We start from the raw sequence: 18,776 nt of genomic DNA, 5'->3' as shown, positions 1-18,776 counted from the left end.
TACCCTCAATAGACGTAATTGGATTTTCTTAGTTGACAAATTGGAGAGCTAAATACGTTTGCAAATGTAGCTTTGCCGCTTTTTATCGACAATCTTACTAGTAATCTTCTTTGCCTTATCATGGGCTGTAATACCAAAATGGCCCGAATGTCATCGGTCTATAGGATATAGTGCAAATAAGAGGATACTAATGATACCCATGGACAGTAAATTATATAATCACGTAACAGTTAATGCGTTGAAGCTGCTTCGAGTTATCACTCATGAAAACAATTTGCCGTACGATAGCTTAAATTTTGCGGCATCGAGCTCAACAATTGCTGAACATTGCTTGGCATTTCTCTTGCAGTTAGTTTGCCAATGATCTGATTTTTAGGAGTCTACCAATGAGGCGTAGACGGACTTTCGGGATATCTACGGCACACGTTGGATTGCAAGCCATTTACAAGAGGCCGGCATTTGTGTAACGTCGAGCACGGTAGTACATTCAGAAGTATGTTATCACTTTCAAAGTAAGCGTTGCTGTCGGCAGCTTATCGCATCAACTCACCAAGTGGTGTTAATGGGACATGTCTCCTGCCTTTGAAGCGGGTACTGCACTGAAAAGGTGTGCGACCGATAGATGCTTCATAGAGTCGCTCAGCATTGAGCTAATAGTAAGGCTTCTTTTCAGACATTCTATGCCCTCAAATAAGAATAAGAGATAGTACAAACATAGCACGGACAGAAGACAGGAAAAGGCGGCCATAACAAGGCCTCAATCGTGAAATAACTCCATACAAATTACTGCCAGGGACGGAGATTGATGACTACTCTACTTTGCTTTTTCAAGAAACGAGTCTCTTAATATCAACCGAACTCATTTCAAATAATATAACTAGATCTGATGCAGGCAGCGATAAACTTCAAGGTAGCAAAGATAAAAAGTTACCATTTAAACTACCGACATTTATCTGTCTGAGAAATTTTACGGTCGATAAGGTTCCATAAAAGAGCGAAAGTTAACAACTGTCTTCATTCACCAAATGCGTTAGTCGAGTCGAGGTTCGTTACGAAACTTAGTGTGCTATTCTGGCCATGAAACAAAGAAAACCGAATGCGGTAAAACTGCCGCCAATTATCGTGCCCCTTAGTTTGAAAAAATGCAGATTTGAGAGGACGAAATTTATAACAATGAGCGTTTCACAGTGTGAGTTAGACAACTACAGCAATATAGTATATATGGATCATTTACAGACAATTAATAACTGGTCTTGTTCAAACTTTCGAAGATCTTTCTTCTGCAATCATGGTGGTAAAGGCGTTCTCACCTTAAACAATTAAAGCGTCCTTTAAATCACAGGGGCACGATTCACCTTAAAATTAGAAGCTAATTCCGGTGATGGGCTACGAAAGGAAAATGTCTATTGCCTTAGAACGTAGGTGTGAAAAGACAACACTAACATGCGGTCATAGCAATGACGACAGCTGCAAGCACCAAATTCCCAAAATTTTCGAAAATCCTTTGAATGCTGTACTAATAAATTGCTGACATTTCAAAACATTCCCGCTTATGTAAATATATGGGCAAAAGAATTAACCGAAAGAGGATTGGAGCTAGAAGGGAAAATTGGAAATCTTAAACTGGAAAGTGCCGATACAGAATGAAGCTTCAGGGAACGTTTCAGCGCTATAGAGCTAATGGCATGAAAAGTTTCTGACGGCGTCATAAAGACGCCAAGTAAAACAGCACGCAAGCTTTTTCACTGCCGCCGAAAAGCGCATTAAAAATATTAATCGAAATTCTTTTATCTGAACTCTTTTTTTTTTTTTTCGTATAGGCTTTAGTAGAACAAAGATTTGACGGGCCACTATCACATTTATCACATGTTCGCCTTCTCTGTCTCGTTTTTCCCTGTGCAAAATATCTGCCCTTCTTGAACACCTTTCTCCCTCAACCTATGGCGTTTAGTCTGCGCATTTTCCTGCGCTGTTTCAATTGTTCCACATTGGTAGTTCTCAGGCTAACGTAACTCACTTGTTTTACCATCATCCTTATTATCGTCAAGGGAAGTGTTCATCGGTCTGTCCGCTTCGTGAATCTTCTATCATAGATTTTTGCTTCCATTTAGAAAAAATGTGCTTCTATTTATTTTAAACTAAAATAATTAAGTTAACTATTCATTGTAATTGAAATTCCTCAATTTACTTGAAACGATTTCATAAGATGCTTCTAGTGATAGTACAAAAGAAACGTTGCGTCATACGTTCACACACACGTGTCGCCCATTTGTACACTTTTTACAAGCCTAATTCAATCTGATATCGTGTACTGTTCGTTGTTGCAGTTCGTATCCCTCCCTACTTCCTGTGGTAGCCGTGAAGGAGTACGGCACGAGAAATATGCTCTCTCATTTATCTTCGTCTATTGTGATGACTCTGACGAAGTGTCACTGATGCGAAATCAGTACCTAGCCTTAAAGTGTTTATCAAGGGACAAAGGAAGTGCGAGCAAACTCCAAAGCAATTAGATTGATCCCGTGTATGTAACGTAATTAGAGAGAATAATACTCATGCGATTAACACGGTAGTAACCGAGAATTACGGTAATTGCCAGCCACCGCTCGAACTATAGGTCAGTTATAGCAATCCTGATGGTGATAGTGGGATTAATAGAAATCTTAAAGAAAGCTTAAAGGAGTTGAGACAACTTAAACGAACGACGGGAAGAGAGGCGTGAACCTGGTGTAAACTTAACGATGTGGATTTTGTAGAACAAATAAATTCTCCAGGGAAGCGTAATGGATTAAGCAGAGCAGCTTGGCTAGATAGACAATTATTTTTGGGACTCTTAGGAATGTTGGTGAACTTAAATGGTTTAATATACATATCCAGAAACTGAGAGCTTGAAAATCAATATTCAACAATTGCCTATTTTCATAGATAACTGCATATTGAATGAATCTGGTGGTCTGGCGCTAAAATTGAACTTCTGTAAGCGAAAGCATACTAGTTTCAAAGAGTGATGCCGCAAAGACAAACATATTTCTACAGTTTCGCTAATTTTTCTAAGATTAGTTAAGGGAAATATGATCATACTCCGATTTGGGGTTTATCTAAGTTTTCCCTACATAAGCGACGCTCATATGACAAGCAACTCACCATAGCTATAAATAGCTAAATGTGTCTCGACATATTGTCTCTGAAAGTCAAATTTTATCTCTTTACGCACCTTTTTTCTGCCAAGTTTTGTATAACCACTACAGCTGATTCGGTAAACGTTTAAATCGTACCAATGTATATTCAGCTACTCAGTATGAAATCTAAAATGGTAGTCTAATTTTTCAAATTTTATTCATGGTATACAACATTTTGTCATTTTGATGACAACTTGTTCATTTCACTGCTATGAGAATTCAAGATAAAAGTTTTTACATCACGACAGTTATCCCATTAGAAAGTTATCGGGCTTTTGAAAAACGATAGTTTATAGGAGGTTGTCTGGTAAGTGTGATGTATAGCAGTGAACCCCTATGTGCGGTCGAATGTCTGATAATAGGGGTGGTTTAGCTTTATTCCCTAATCGCGGCTAAGTCTGTTCAACATCTTGAATCGTTGGCAGTCCGTTTCAGCCACAATTGTGATGGATAACAATTACTGAACTACTAAACAGACACTATAGAATTTGTAGCTGTGTGTTGTTTTAGAAGACTTAATTTTATCCACCCACTGATGTGGCATCTGCGATGGTTGTAGAATATCTATTTTTCATGGCAAGTCACCATACAAAATAAGAATCTTTACGCCTTTGTCTTCGATACTCGTTAAGATCATGCGAAGTGTGCCGAGATGGACAAACGGGGTATTTTTGCGTCTTAGCAAACTTGAATGTTAACGTCCGTTTTCCCTCTCCACCAGGGCTGTCAATACCTCACTATTCATTTGTGCATGGGGTCTTCCGCAAGGAATACTTTCTTTTGGAACACTCTAAACTCACTTTTCACAATGCTTCTGGTAGTGATCGTTTAGCGAATATAACATTAACGTAACAAACCGCAGTTGTAAAATAAATATTATATTCGTAAAACACAATAACAAAGATATTTTTTTCATCCCGTGCGCAAGTAGCTTCTTGAATGTCAGCCTCTATACTTCGGAATTTTTTAGTATTTACTTCGCGATCGTTTTCTCAAGTATTCTACTTGATGTAGCGGTAAGCAGAATTAGACCCTTGTTCTTTGTGTTTATCGTCATTCCTAGTTTAAACACAGGGGATATCCACGCCCTTCTGTATATGTTTGGTACGCAGGATGTGGAAAATAGCTAAACCGATCTCCGCCCCCGTTCACTTTTAATTACCCGAAATTAAATCAAATTTGGAAAAAGCATCTTCACCGGTATTCTAAGAATAGTCGGTAAGTGGAGTATGCGTCGGCGTTCGCTCACAGCTTTGATACTATTAAGGGTTGCAGGTCCTTTCAAGCTTCATGGCAGAGAAACGTTTTACGCATCAAATGAAAGTAGAATGACCATGAATTGCACTATGGAAAATTAAATCAAATGAACTAAAAGTCTTAGATATACCTGTGCGGTACTTCTAGTAAGAATTCAAAAAGTTACTAAGTGAACCGAATTGTTACGGAATGTCCCTGTCAATATTTAACAAGACCTGCATAGTTATCGTCTGTCTATGAAAGCTATGCATATAAAAAATAGCGTCAGATTTCTTGACATAAGCTTCTTGTAAACAGAAAGAAGTACATATACACAAATAGTTAAAACTTGTCTGCTTATCCACAGACTTAATTGGTTTAAAAGAGCTAGAAATGCATATTCCATCTAACCGTCAGTAGCTATCAGGAGTCGTTTATGTATCGAATAATATATATAACACGTTGTCTAATGTTTCTGTCTTCCAGATAAGCCTCCATTGCTGATACTCAAAATGTCGTAGCAGTCAAAGGGACAACACGGTCGCGATGTCAGTCGGGGCACCGTAGCAGCCCCTTCTGCATGCCTATGTTACAAAAAACTCTATTATCTCACTTGGTGGGCAAAAAGTTAGGTTATTCTTGCTACTATTATCTGCGTTTCTCCAGTGCGTTCTTTAACGTCAACGAAAAAGCCACCACTAACTTTTGTCTTGAGTTTGTAAATTACTTCTTGTGTTCTTGAATAATTTTCCAATCACCCTTCGCATAGGTCCCTTGCAAACGTGGGACGACACGTCGGGAGCCGAGGAAGGAGGTGGCTGAAGGATGGCGTTAGCCAAACGACGTCGCTCATATTGTCGTAGACCTATTTCGCCCATGAAGATTTTTAGCGTGCCATCTAACGTGCCAAACGTGGTGGTATTTCGAGCCCAGAGTGCACCTCAAACTGCCACAATGGTCACTGACCAAAGATGCATCATCATGCCAAACGATAACCAATACGGGCACTCGACGGCTGTAATCGACTCCCCAGTAACCAGAATTGTTCGAAGTAGAGGTAGAATGAGACGGAGAAGTCTGATGTGTACCTTACCAACCACAAGAAGAAGTACGAACCCATTGTCTTCAACAAGGGCAAGTTTGCCAGGCGACACAAGAAAAGTACCAAGATACTATGATGCCTTATCGACTTCCGGGGTTTCAGAGAGACAGCCTATCCAGGACTGTTACCACCACAACTACCGTCCCTTTCATTGCGGGGGAAGACGACTCCAACATCGAATGAAATGGGAGGTGCTTTCACTTACCTTCGTTGTTATATTATCGTTGAACGCGCACATGGCGCACGCACAAGGTAAGTTAGACGCCGTGCTCTTCTTTTCGATTACTTATTATTTTTTATTGTCTACTTTTTAAAAGCTAATCATTTGCAGGTAGCGGTAAATACAAGTGATTCCACTGTTTAAAAATTAACATAGTCCATACTAATTGGCTTCTCGTTTAAATAATTCCATGGCCAATAGGTGAACACGAACGGAAATACAGTTTCAATAAGAACTTTTTTCAAGTAACTAATACCTTGTTTCCACAGAAAAGGAAAGAGGATACTACTATCAAGACTTTCCCTTTGACGAGCCTCTGGCATCTAAGGCTAATTAAAATCTGCACGTTTGTTGAACGGCGCTGTTTTAACATGAACTGAATCTTTTTCATGTTGCTTAATGGCGTCATTCAATTTCTATATCCATATAAGCTTCTACTTTTAACAATACTTAATGCATTTTAGTTCCATTTGCAAAGACGTAAAGGTCGTCTGTTTCGTTTTCGAAAGGGATTATTCGACAATAAGCTAAACAAACGTCATGAATTGGAGATTCATCCATCCTCCGTCGCCTACACGCTACTTGCCGATTTTTTAGTGTAACAGATGTTTCCCTAATCGAAGACAAATTCGTCCTAAAGCGGGCTCGACGATTGTTTGCTGTTGCCAACGCCAAACATAGAATGTTCAATCCTCTGCAGTTCCATCGGATATTCATTTCAGTTTGTTAACAAAGCCTAATAATAGCATCATTTAATGTAGATCGTGCTTTCTTTAGAAGTAGGAAAAATCAGTAAGCTGACAGGGTAATAGATCCAAACGATTTAGAGACTAGATTTCGAAGAATACGTATATGACGATATAGGTTTACACCCATCCACCAATGATAATCGTATTATCGTTTTTCTAAAAATTCGTCATTATATAAAAAAAAAACTAGAAATCTATATGATCTTTAGGATGTAATCATTTGAAGTCAATACCGCGTTAAAATCATACATACACATGATCCAGATGAGATCAGAGAGACTCACATAGTTGTCTCTCTGATCTGGTCTGGATATTCATATAACTGCACCAAAACATCGTTCAGTCCTTTTTTTCGGTATTATACTCTATATAGAGCAGTGCAGTAAATGTGTGATAATGACGACAATGATAACTCTCGTTCAATAACGGCCGACAACCTTTTGTTTCTATTATGTGCGTGAACTGACTCGGTACGATAAGTTATTATTGGTTTGCCTTACATAGCCATATAGACAGACCCTCTGATTGTGAGCTATCGCCACTGGCATCCGCCAATGCGATGGATAATTTAGGTTAACGAGTCCGAAATTATTAAAATCTACCAATTCACATTCATGTGGGGTAGGACGCCTAATTTGTTTGCCTGTTTCGATTTAACATACAAATCTATTATGTGTCATTCAATCGATATTACAATCTATAGGACCATGTGTCCAAAACAAGCTTAATGTACCTTCGTATAGTGCTAATTCGGAATTCAGAAGATATCGTCCACGTGCTACGTCTAGGCTATGTCGTCCTTTTAAGTATCTTTGCAACGTAGATGGCTTCTTGTGGTAGTATTGAGGTAACGTAAATGAATATTCTCGGGCACAGGTATGAACTTAGCTGTGTCGTATTGGAAGGGCGGACCCACAAAGGTCTACGAGTATTTCTCGCCAGTCTATGATACCGGTAATTGTAGAGTATTAGTAAACTCTTGTTGAGTGACCTTAAGATATATTTGTGTATAACAAATGTTTGCTTTTTCTTGCTACTATTAGGTAGCAGAACTAAGGACGTTTTGATCAGTTTATATATATATATATATATTAGCAGCCCTGTTAGTCTGTCCGCTCGCGAACTTTGTTCATGCATATGACTTTGATTTAGTCATATGTAATTCTGAATAATGCTCTTCTACACTACTGCTCTATTAGCCTCAGCCAGCAAAACTGCAGCTTAAGATTCAACCTGCACTTGGTGTACGAGTACGATCTCCTTCAAAAAAAAAACGTCTGTGATTTCATTTTCTACTAAAAGCTAAAATTTCGTAGCCCAAGAGCGAGTTCGTAGAGGTTTATTTTGGATATCGAGTATTGACTGCATTTTTAAATCACTTTAACTTAACTCGTTCACGATCTCTTCCGTATTGGCACCAGCTGCTTTGCTTCATTTTCTTTAAGTGCTAATGCTTTAAAGTAGTAGTGATCCCAAGATTACTCGTTCTTAAATGCTTGACAAAAAAAGCGTGTTGACGTATCCATATGTATACATATATTAGAACAAGATTATTTCTCACTTTTAGTTCAATTTTAAGATTTAAGACAGGCTATTTTATTAGATTACTTTGCTTTATTAGTTTCCATGCCTCTTGTTCCAGCGAATTGAAGGAGTTCCTCACTTGCTTGCAAAGGACACAAACAGAGAATATGTACAAATAACATAGATGTGAATGACACAACGAACCGATTTAAACAGTACGGTTCAGCAAAAACGGGATGCTTATTACGTACCGTTTTGCAGTTTCCTTGCAACTACGCCAAAGGGCATAACTAGACCAATGAAAGAGTGAAAGATTATGAGGTCCTTACAGAATGGTCTCTCATAATAGTTAAGCTTTTTCGATTCTAACATAAAGAAAATGAAATTAAGTAATATGAACAGCAAGTCAGCAAACCAAGTATATAAAGTGTCCGCTGCAGTTGTGCTTAAATCTAGTCGGGAACTGATGAAGACTGGCATGAGAGTGTCAGAAAGAAGATGAAGATGAAGGTGAGGTACGGTAGTCTGTTTTTGTGTCTGGTCGACAGACGGCATCTGATCTCGAGGCTTACCTATGCTTTATGCTAAGAGCCTTCCTCATGGAAGCCCGTCTCGGAAGTTGGGAACCAGACGCAAGGGAAGGGCTCATCGACGAAGATTCGCCGGGATAGTTCAAAGCTGAATAACGGCGGAAACACGTCAAAAAGAAACTTGAGGTTTCGATAAACATAGTTATCCAAGCACGAAGATCTCGTGTTTATCTAAGGAAACGAAAGATGAAAGCTGTCAGTAGTACAGGTCCCTATAAAAAATGATAAGAGAAATCATCGAAACCCTTTCTGTGTGTAAAAAATAGGTTGTATAAAGGGTCTGAAAGCAGACCCGTACACAGTGTTTACTTTTCGTCGAAAGGAATGCAAATTACAATGAATGTATTGCAGTTACAATAAAAGGAATACAAACCCCCTTGGCGATATCAGTGAAAATCGTCATACTGCGCAGCTTTCTTGCTGCGAGAACTTTCATCATCAATATCAGCGAGTTAAAATTATCGAAGCAATTTGACAGGCTTGTCTTTGTCTTTGCGTTTCGTCTTATCCACAAGTTTTTTTAATATGCCACTTGTACCTATAGATTCATACGATAATTAACACACACGACGCGAATAACGGCACCGCGGGCTACAGCACGCCGTTGACTTCAATGAGAGGAAGAAATCTACAGGGTTCGTAGTATGCTCAGCTTTTAAAAATGGGAATAAGATAAACTGTGAATAAACTTAGGAATCAGCTGTACTGTTGTTTCTTGTATAGTGCAGGATCACATACATGATGTAGACAGAGGAACACGTATCTGCAGTAGTAGAGAATCGCTGAGTGTGGAATGTGTTTTTTGTTTTCGCTGGCGGGTAGCATATAAAGGTAAAGGTAAATTAGGGATTTTTGACGTTTATTAAATTTGCTTAGAGAATTTCTTGTTAAATTTATTTTTACTTTTAGTTACGCGTTATACTTGTGCTGAAACCGGCAGAAAGCAGTCATATGCATTGAAGTAGTGCGAAAACGGTGGGTCATCACTAACTGGTTGAATCGTCAAATTTCTCCCCTGACAATGCTGATGTAACAAAGCTGAAATAATAAGAAAATGTTATTGGAGACTGAACGGTAGAGAAAGTAATGATAATTATTTTTGAAGAATGTCATTACTAGCTTCAACAGAAGGGTCACTGCCTACACTAATTTAATTATGCCGCACGCACTTCGGATATCTCTATCAGACCTACTGTGTCCCGTTACGAGCCTGCGTCCGTACGCGAACTCAGACATATTCATGCATTCTTATAATATCATTCTGTTGATACATGCTAACCTGCGAAGGACTACCGTTTAATGCGTGTTGTTTTCAGTTATGAAACTGCTGGCATTTCAGCTCTTCTTCTACAGTGTATCGGCAGAAAGTATTTTAAACTGCTGTGTACTGACCAGTCCCTAGGCTAGTACATAGTCGGACGGTGGCCCTTTGTTCTGCTATCCTTGACCCTCCTCTGCCTTAGCACGTATGAATGGAAACAACATGAATAAATGAACGTACATAACCATTTGCTTAATGAACAAGCTGAGGCAAGCAGCAGACGGGAATAAGCCGAAAAGAAAGAAATATTGGTGATAAACGTCTGGACCACGGACAGTGGTCCGTTTATTCGTTTCAGACCACAGAACCAAGACATGAAAGGTAACTATAGTATTATTATTTCTCTTGCACATTGATTACAGTGAATTATTTTCAAATCGTTTTCAAAAATTGCAACAATCACCATAATTTTGCTGATTCTAAACTCGATTCAAAGCATGGAGTAGAGGCTAATATCCGGCCGATTGCTAGTACATACCTGACGAAGGACGAAAGAAAACGAAACTGTGTTGCTGTTTCATAGTTGTATCACTCTTGTCGGGCTGTTTTGAAGCACGAGATACATCCACATGGCAATACCTATTACTGTCCATACGTTGGGCCTTTAGGGTTGGTTGCCGAAACGCAAAAACTGGTCCTTGTGATTCAGTTGTAAAAAAGAGGTACCGCTGTTAACAGTCTGCAATGGGTGTTTAACCAAAAAAAAGACTCCGTTTTGAACCGTTGCAATAGGCTATTTTTTCGAATGGGTGTCTTCAAGAATAACGCGTATGCGATTTACTATCTGTTTTCTAAATATAATAATAATTTACTAAATAACGATGATACTTTAGTCCCATGGGCTTTTCGTTATCTCGCTTTTACAATTTACAAACGATTTGTCACGCTCAATTGACACCGCTATAACAATCTCCCGATGACTATCGTGCGTTCTGCCTTCGTAAATAAATACTATTTGGCAACATTCTCGGTGAGCCATTACTCGTGTAACTGTTTAATTAGTAATATAATAAATAAGTAAATAGTAATCGACATTACTATATCGATTTATTTATAATTAATTAATGACCGATTCTATGCAATCATACACTTCGGTTGTCCACTTACTTGTTATTCATTTATCGAATTTTGTAGCGTTTGGTTAGACATAAAGGAGATTTGAATACCGGTGTTCTTCTAGACTGGTTCCAGTCCTAGTGTAGACTAATCGAATTCCTTCACCTTAGAGCATTAAATGGCTACGCACAATAAACAATACTGAGAATAACGACGACCAAGCCTAATTTATTGCGGAAGGTCGCTTAGAGTGCAGCGCCCATATTGCCAGAGTAGAAAAGTGTCAATTTTTATACTGGTCCGAAGTGCACGTGTACATACATCGATATGCACTTATACGTACCTATGCAGACAAATCATAGAGGGAATTCAAGTGAGCACAAACATCTCAATCGGTTAGCTTGCACGCTTCCATTTCACCCGTTGGCTTGCCTAGTTACAAACAACAGAGAATATATAACCCTTTCTCTTTTTTCGAACAAAAATCCCAAGATCTACCCATTTTCAACAGGCAAACTGTTCTCGCATCACCTTTTACTTGCTTACTACGCGTACTCCTTCGTCTTCTTCAAATCAGTAATCCCAAAATTTCCCTCTTACTTCTTGTTTAGCTAACTTGCACAAATTCATACGTAGTTAGCCACTCTTCACACATTCATGCGTCCCGTACGGGTCACCCACACCCTCATTCTATCCTCTAGGCAGTTTCCATTTGCTACCCGATCGATCTCCGTTGCTCCTCGTCCTACTTCAGCCTTGTTATCCGCTTGTTTTCCTCTACGGCTCATTATATCTGTACCATATTAAAAGTAGCTACATGAGCTTCGCGGCATCTTGGAGGATTGAGAGAAACGATGGGGGTGGTAGTTAAAAGAAACGACGCGGGCTTAACATTGAGTGCCCTTTATTGGATCAGCGAAGACCGTAAATTGCCAACAAACGATTGTGAGGATTAAAGAAGGGGTTTTGCTGCTCCTTCAGTCGGATGCAAACTTTGTAATCAAACAGTCGGTGTCTTCTGCAGCAGTACGCAATGTTTGACATGCAGCTCTGACTTTTCCAGCGCCTCTTGCAACTGCAACCGTACTTAGAAGCGTTCTGCCTTTTCCGCATGTTTGTCTTTCCTAGCCGGGTCGTTACTGGCGTATTCGTCCTGCAGTTGACCCGCAGTGACAGGGTCGAGCGGCAGCGGCCTTCTCCTCAACGGAATCGGCTCAACCCCTTTCGTAGCTACGCAAGGTATAAATGAAGCGTCCTCTCCGACCCTTTTCTATTGATGAGCTCCCTCTGGTGCTACGGCACATTCCGTGCGCGATTGGACGAATGGATTTCGTCACTCTACTGTCGCCTTTTCCTCGTTTTCCACTGCTACAATCCATATTCGAAACATTGCTCTAACAACAAGAAAGAAACACAATGTTCTTTCACCATTAGCATGCCGTATGCCGTGCCGAATGAAGCCCCCACGGAGATACCTTGAAAAATAAACACCGCCGGAACGAGATACGCCGATAGAAATATTGTGTTCGAGAGGATGACATTGGTAATCAAACAGGGACTGCCTTGCCTACTCTTCGTACTAGTGGCCCGGCTTAAGGACTCAGTCCAGGGTGCTTGAGCCAAGCTGAGCAAAACCAACGACAGAACGACAAGTAGACTGAAAGACGACCATTGAAGATCAGAACCTAATAGGCAAGAAGGCATCAAGTGGTTCACGTGTCACTTATTCCATCTAGTTAAAGACATATATTCTTTTCCTATTTTTGCTCCTTTTTGCCATGCTAGATCCTGTTCTATTTGAGACTTTTACGTTTTCATTTCTCTGGGAAGACTAGAGTACGCTGCAGTAGCTTGTGACTAACGAAAAACGCATGATGCTAAAGATATATTGTTCTGTAGCTTACAAGTACTAGCCGCGGTCGACTGCCTCATTACCTATTTAGATATGACCTACCATTGACAAGATTTGGTACAGAGTTATATAAAACTAGTCTTTCTACCGTTTCGTTAAACCTCATACCAACCGCCTTCACTACACTACGTCAGCTGTGATACTTGGGGAAAAGTCCACCGTCAATTATTACAAATAGCTCTCTTCTTATTTATACGCCTGTCAATCTGAATCAGTTATTTCACACGTAAGTCTTAGAACGACACTTTAAAGCATTGATGATACCGCTTGGTACTGCCACATCGGAACCAGATCATTTTACTAGAACATTTAAGACGTTAACAACTTGCCAAAATAAAATATATAAAGAAAGTTACTTTGTTGGCTAGCTTGGGGCAAACACCATTCTATTGTACTGAGTTCTGTTGTAGATTTATCTTAGACCAACAAAAACCTTTTTCCGCTTGTACTCACCTACCTATAACCAAATACTTACCAAATAAACTTACTTAAAAGATTCGGACACTATTAAGATCAAATCTTTATTCATAGCCTAATTTGTCGTTTATTGGCACAGAGGATTTAGCTGTTAACAATTAGATAAGTGGAATAAAATGAAAGCTTACTTTTATAAGAGTCTGCGTTATTTTATTACCCCAAATATACCCCTAAAATAAAATTTATTTTCAATTGATTCCATACTATGTCCTAATCATCTTGCACTCAGACATAAAATATCGATAGCATAATAGGTCATCATGAAACTTTTTAGTAAAAATTCTGGGTGTTTCAATCTTGCTTATTTTGCAAGACAAGGCGAGTATTCGATAGGCGTATGAGTATACTTACTTTAAGTTCGGCCTCGTTATACGAAAAAAGATACGTAATGAAGCCTCAAGCAAAGATGAAACGCGGTAGGAACTAACCCTGGTTGCACGTACGCTCGTAGTCGAAACTTTTCCCAGGAATTTCCAAATGACAAGATATCACCCTACGAACGAATACATATTTCTCCAAGGAAGCCTGGTTAAAAACTACACAAATATGATAAATCCGCAGCAAAATATTGTCTCGCACTCTCTTATGAACGCAATTACGTTTATACCTTTTTATATTATTGACAAGCACTATATATATACATATATGTATATATAGTGGAGTTCTTCGTCAATGAACTTTGAGGTCCTACAGATGATTAAAGAATTTAAGCTATTACTAAGCCCATTAAAATATCTCGAGAACTAAATTGTTTTACTTAAAATATTTAACTCAAAATTCTATCCTAAGGAGGCAACGTGGTTGGGTTGGTGTAAACGCCATTATTGACGCGGCGTCTAAGGATTAAGCCATATTCCACCGATAGTCTTTCAAAAAACGCAAAAGTAGCAAAAAATTTCGTAAGCGAAATCTGTGATCGATAGGACAAGAAACTATTAGATAAAACTCTTTGCAATACAAAAAGCTAGTCGCTGATGTAGCAGTCGACTATTAATAGCGAATTGCATATTACGCACACTCTCTCACATTCACCATTTACCTTCTGTATTCATATTGCTAATAACCCGTCAACACAGTTTTTTTCACCGCTAAGCGGTGCCCACATACAGATGTGTTCATTACGAATAAACAAATTAGTAGATATTGGACGTTACTTGTTTCATTTGTATAAGCAGTCATCATCACTCTACAAAAAGGATAATGAACGAAGCTTTGCACACCTTCAGAGGCACGGCCTGATGGATTAAGCCGAAAGGGCATAAAAGGTACATGACGATCATCATCGTTCAGGGTCATGATCTTTTAAGGAACCCTAACACGATTTGTCATCGATGTCGCTTCAAAGTATAGTACATCGCAGTTAAACGAAACAACGTTAAAAATCATTTTTCATCTCCTACGCCGTAGCAAATTGTCGTTTTCTGAACAGCAGTTACTATTACATGCTATTGAGGTTAACAATGGGTGATTAAGAATGAAAGAATAGAGCCCCTCTTTCAAACATCTTACAAGATAGACATAAGCGCTCATATTAAACACAGGCCTAGTATAACAGATAGCGCACTGGGAAATATCCATTCGGTAATATAAATGAAAACCCGATGCTTTTATTTGCTCCTTGGACAACAGCCTTACGGCAATTATGCGTATATATTTTCTAGACTTGGATATCTCCATGTCAGTCACATGCAAAGCGGTACCATGGCCAACGCTGTCTTAGTTCTTGCTTATGGCAGCCAGGCTCCTATGACCTGCAGCCTACACGGCTGACTTGCACAATTCGAGAGAAGGCGCGTTATAATTGATACCTTTTGACATTAGCACAATGTTAAGATTTAACCATAAACTATAAATCATTCCGCTATATATACATATGCAGCACAATAAAACGTCGTTTTTGAAAAAGGTGACGTGGTACGTTCGAAACACCTCACCCGCCAATTTAGCGGGTGGTTATTAAGCAGCTAATAGTCGTTTCGTAATTGTCCATTTCAAACGCAGGTTGTACTCAAAATATACTAAATTACTGCCATTTTTTATACCGTTGAATTCTTGCCTGAAATATCTTTTATGGGATCGTTGCAATAGTTGAAACCGCTTTGAGTCAGCATGCCCAAACGAAACTAGTGAAGCTACGAATGCAGGACATGCTTAGGAGACAAGTCGATTTCTCTCCTACGGATCTAAATCGAGTCATATGTTTACATGGACTATTAGTTAAGATGGCTAATCTAGACAGTGTATATTATGTATAAACGCCATATCATTAGTGTATGTGCGACTGCTAGAACAAAATGACATTGCGTTGGTTTGATTGACTAAGCTCAGCGTACGTTACGGATATTTATGTTAAAAGTGCTTTGATCGTCTCGGTTATTGGTCAGAAGATCACCGAGTTACATTGGGCTTCAGCATTATTATGATAGACTGAGAACCGGCAATGCACATATGCATATTAAATTCTGAACAAGAGGCATTGAATCGATATTCAAGGTCTTTCCATTCATGGATAGAAGGACGCGTGGGGAGCCATGTTGCAATTATCACAATTTTCAAATGGCCTCACAGAAAGTTAACGAACAGAATAGATATGTAAGCGCAGAGAACCCAGATTCAGTTATCAAGTCTAAAATGGTCAAATGTGATTTACTACGGCCAAAGGCTGGTTTCTATCGAGTAGCGCCTTCATAAAAGATGACCAATATACATCTCGCAACAACCGCCACAGCGGTTTTGTCATAATGATTATAATAACGATAGCTAGCTTAAACCAATTATTAATACAATTTCACATAGATCATATTCAGGTTCTCTTGACTCAGCGAGGTCTGTGTCAAAAAATGTGTGACGATCTCGCAATGATGCCACGCAATAAATGCTAATGACAATTTGCAAAAAAACACTACGGTTTCAGAAACTGGGTTATCTCATAAAGTGCGTATTATTCGCCCTCTTCGACGCGTAAATTAAAATTCCGTAGCTAATCGAAGAATGTTGTAATTTGTTTAATTAAAGCTTTAAAATTAAACCGAGATCTAAGCAGTTCTATAACTGGAAAGCTGTTTAGTATAACAACAGATGTTCGAAATACTGATTTTTACTTGAAGCACGTACTCAGCATCAATGGAAAAAGCGCACCCTTTTTTTTGCAGGAGCTAAAGACTGCCACAATGAAAAAGGGTTTTGCATCTGGAGCTCCAGAGGACCAGTAATAATTGTGTAGAGTAGACTCCTAATTATTCCTTATAAGAAGAAATCTGAGCATGATAAGTCAAGAATCGAGGCGTACAAAAATCAGATTATCCAGAAGAAATCGAAGTGTCCTAAATTTTATGCGCAAACCGGCACACGCAGCGCACCTGACAATTCTTAACCCTTACAATTATCAGGTGATATTGCATCAATCAACATCATTAAATCAGAGCAGTTGATCAACGAAACTAGAGTCTTGGGATCGTTTAAGTTTTCGTAAGAAAAATGATAAATGGAATGTTACATTATATAAGATATCTTACGCCATAATTATTGTAGTATTCCAACTTCGTCACCGTTGTTATTTAGTTCTACTTAAACGTTCACAGTCCTTATTATTTCAAATTGTAAATATAAAATAAAAGCAAATTAAATTAATAAAGGTTTCCTCTCATGGAGACAAGGAATCGAACCTTGCAAAGGAAAGAACTCTAAATAAGCGTCAAGCGAGACCTTATCTACTAGATACGTTAGCATAACGGGCACCTTCAAGTGCGGTAGTTAGTGGGAAAAAAAAGACTTTTTGGAGATACGTGTGGCAATATGTATAGGGCATCAGTATCTCTAAATCACTTCAGTCGGCACTTAAATGCTTGAGCTGTCACTGAGTCGCCTTTTGAAGGCTATTAATATATAATAGAAGTTAAATCATATCGGGCGTTACGTGTCACGCGCAGGTAATCCCGTCTTGTTGGCATTTCCAACAAGACCAGATGTTCTGAGATTTCCAATAATCTCTTTAGCATTTACAAAAGCAGTCCGTATGGCAACAATGTCCTTAACTATGTAAATGCACTGAGACGTAATGTGTAAGCGATCCTCTTGTAGATGCTAGTCGACAAAGCTTAAACAGAATGTATTTTACGAAAAAGGTGGACATAAAGTACTTGAAAACCATTAGATATGGACTAAAACCATGCATAGATTTACGGTCATCCTCATATTATCTATGATATTAAGCTAAAATGCATAGCAGATACGAATATAGTTGATGGTAAAAAATATTTTTTTTTTATGCTAAATCATCATAATATATGGACTGTAGCAAACGTAGCGGATACCCAGCACGACTGAGTTGCTGCTGGTTGAGTATAAAATAGGTAAAGTTAGCGTGTATCAGATTTGATACCTGAAGCGTAAAAAGTTAAGGATCACTCCCTGTTTTTTTTCACGCAGAATGACCGCACAGACGTGGCAGGGCAACTTTTTTCTCTCTATTCCGGTAATAGGATGGCGATAACGATGATGTCCTTGTGTTAAAGGGCAGTAGAAGCAATATCTTTTCATTCTCATCTCTTTCGCCGTGTTCTCCGCCACTTTTTCCTTTTCTTTAATCTCTTTCCTCTTCTCTCTCACTGCATTCCCGCTTTCCTCACCGTTATTTTTACGCGCCCCGCCATTTCTTGTTCCTTGCCATCGCATTTTTCTTTCAGTGTCGGCAACGCTCGTAACAGCAAAAGCGACGGCGGAATAAAATCTGAAGAGGGCTTTCTACTTTTGCAATGTCCGTCCATTCAGCGCAATACTTCTCCGCTCTGCCCTTGATTGATGCTTTTTGCTCATTTCTCTCTTTTCCTCGCTGAATTTTTCCCCATGTTATTCCGTCAATTCAGCTGGTGAAGCAGAACGACCGCTTCTCGTTATAGTACAACACGAAAACCGCGACCATTGCTTTAAATGGTTGGAGAAAGGCTACAGTCGCTCACTAGCTGACGTACTAGACACAACGCACGTCGTTGCGTCCGTAACTGCTCCTAACGAGAGTCACATAAATGAGTCGATGTCGAAAACAAAAAAAATGATACGATGTGCCAGGGGGACAAGCTCCTTTCTCTTTTCGCACAAAGTAGCGCAGATTATGTATAGAACAAACCTTTTTTACGCCTAGTTAAAGCTTGCCTCATATAATCCTAATAAATACCTTCTGTTTTGCTTAGTTTAAATAATAGCATATCTCAAGAAGATATTTCGTTTTATTGCCACATTTTGTAAGTGTATACATGTTTACTGAAATCGCTGGGAAATATGTAGTAGCACTCAGAATAGTCTAGGTCCTATACATGATGTTCCATGTTCGACTCGATGTCAAGTATCTAAATCTAATGTAAATCAGCGCAGGGTCTTCATTGAAGATTTGCTTAGGTTTATATTTGGTCGCGTC

The 18,776-nt window shown here is 39.0% G+C and overlaps 2 protein-coding genes across 11 annotated transcripts in view; one reads left to right on the top strand and one right to left on the bottom strand.

Annotated features, from left to right (window-relative positions):
• Positions 1 to 18,776, top strand: part of LOC111262520 (protocadherin Fat 3) — a 162,520-nt gene that overhangs the window by 46,228 nt on the left and 97,516 nt on the right. For all 8 annotated transcript variants that reach the window (XM_022836836.2, XM_022836838.2, XM_086969181.1 and 5 more), the window contains one exon: positions 4,899 to 5,766. In XM_022836836.2, the coding sequence (XP_022692571.1) occupies positions 5,238 to 5,766 (529 nt within the window). In that variant the 5' untranslated portion in view covers positions 4,899 to 5,237. The remainder of the gene's footprint in view (positions 1 to 4,898; positions 5,767 to 18,776) is intronic.
• Positions 6,558 to 18,375, bottom strand: LOC111262521 (uncharacterized). 3 transcript variants are annotated; one of them, XM_022836839.2, is made up of 6 exons: positions 17,745 to 18,375; positions 10,397 to 10,597; positions 9,990 to 10,055; positions 9,520 to 9,635; positions 8,580 to 8,768; positions 6,558 to 8,145 (listed from the first exon to the last, which is right to left on the bottom strand). In XM_022836839.2, the coding sequence occupies exons 2-5, from the start codon at positions 10,509 to 10,511 to the stop codon at positions 8,592 to 8,594; spliced, it is 474 nt and encodes a 157-aa protein (XP_022692574.1). In that variant the 5' UTR covers positions 10,512 to 10,597; positions 17,745 to 18,375; the 3' UTR covers positions 6,558 to 8,145; positions 8,580 to 8,591. The 3 variants fall into 3 exon arrangements, with proteins under 3 accessions (XP_022692574.1, XP_086825301.1, XP_086825302.1); XM_086969175.1 differs by lacking the exon at positions 17,745 to 18,375 and adding an exon at positions 11,026 to 11,667; XM_086969176.1 differs by lacking the exons at positions 9,990 to 10,055; positions 17,745 to 18,375 and adding an exon at positions 11,026 to 11,667.

This window comes from Varroa jacobsoni, unplaced genomic scaffold, assembly GCF_002532875.2.
Source record: "Varroa jacobsoni isolate VJ856 unplaced genomic scaffold, vjacob_1.0 scaffold_670, whole genome shotgun sequence".
NCBI lineage: Eukaryota > Metazoa > Arthropoda > Arachnida > Mesostigmata > Varroidae > Varroa > Varroa jacobsoni.
Note: the sequence above shows the minus strand (reverse complement) of the source record. Positions and strands in the feature narration are given on the sequence as shown.

What these genes read in the sequence shown, in the direction of transcription:
- LOC111262521 (XM_022836839.2), bottom strand. Translation starts at nt 10,511, where the DNA reads ATGGACAGTAATAGGTATTGCCATGTGGATGTATCTCGTGCTTCAAAA. An exon ending in TTTCTTTCGTCCTTCGTCAG is followed by an intron (nt 10,056 to 10,396) that starts GTATGTACTAGC and finishes ATACGTGCTAAG; the next exon opens with GCAGAGGAGGGTCAAGGATA. An exon ending in TTCTGCCGGTTTCAGCACAA is followed by an intron (nt 8,769 to 9,519) that starts GTATAACGCGTA and finishes TCGTTTCCTTAG; the next exon opens with ATAAACACGAGATCTTCGTG.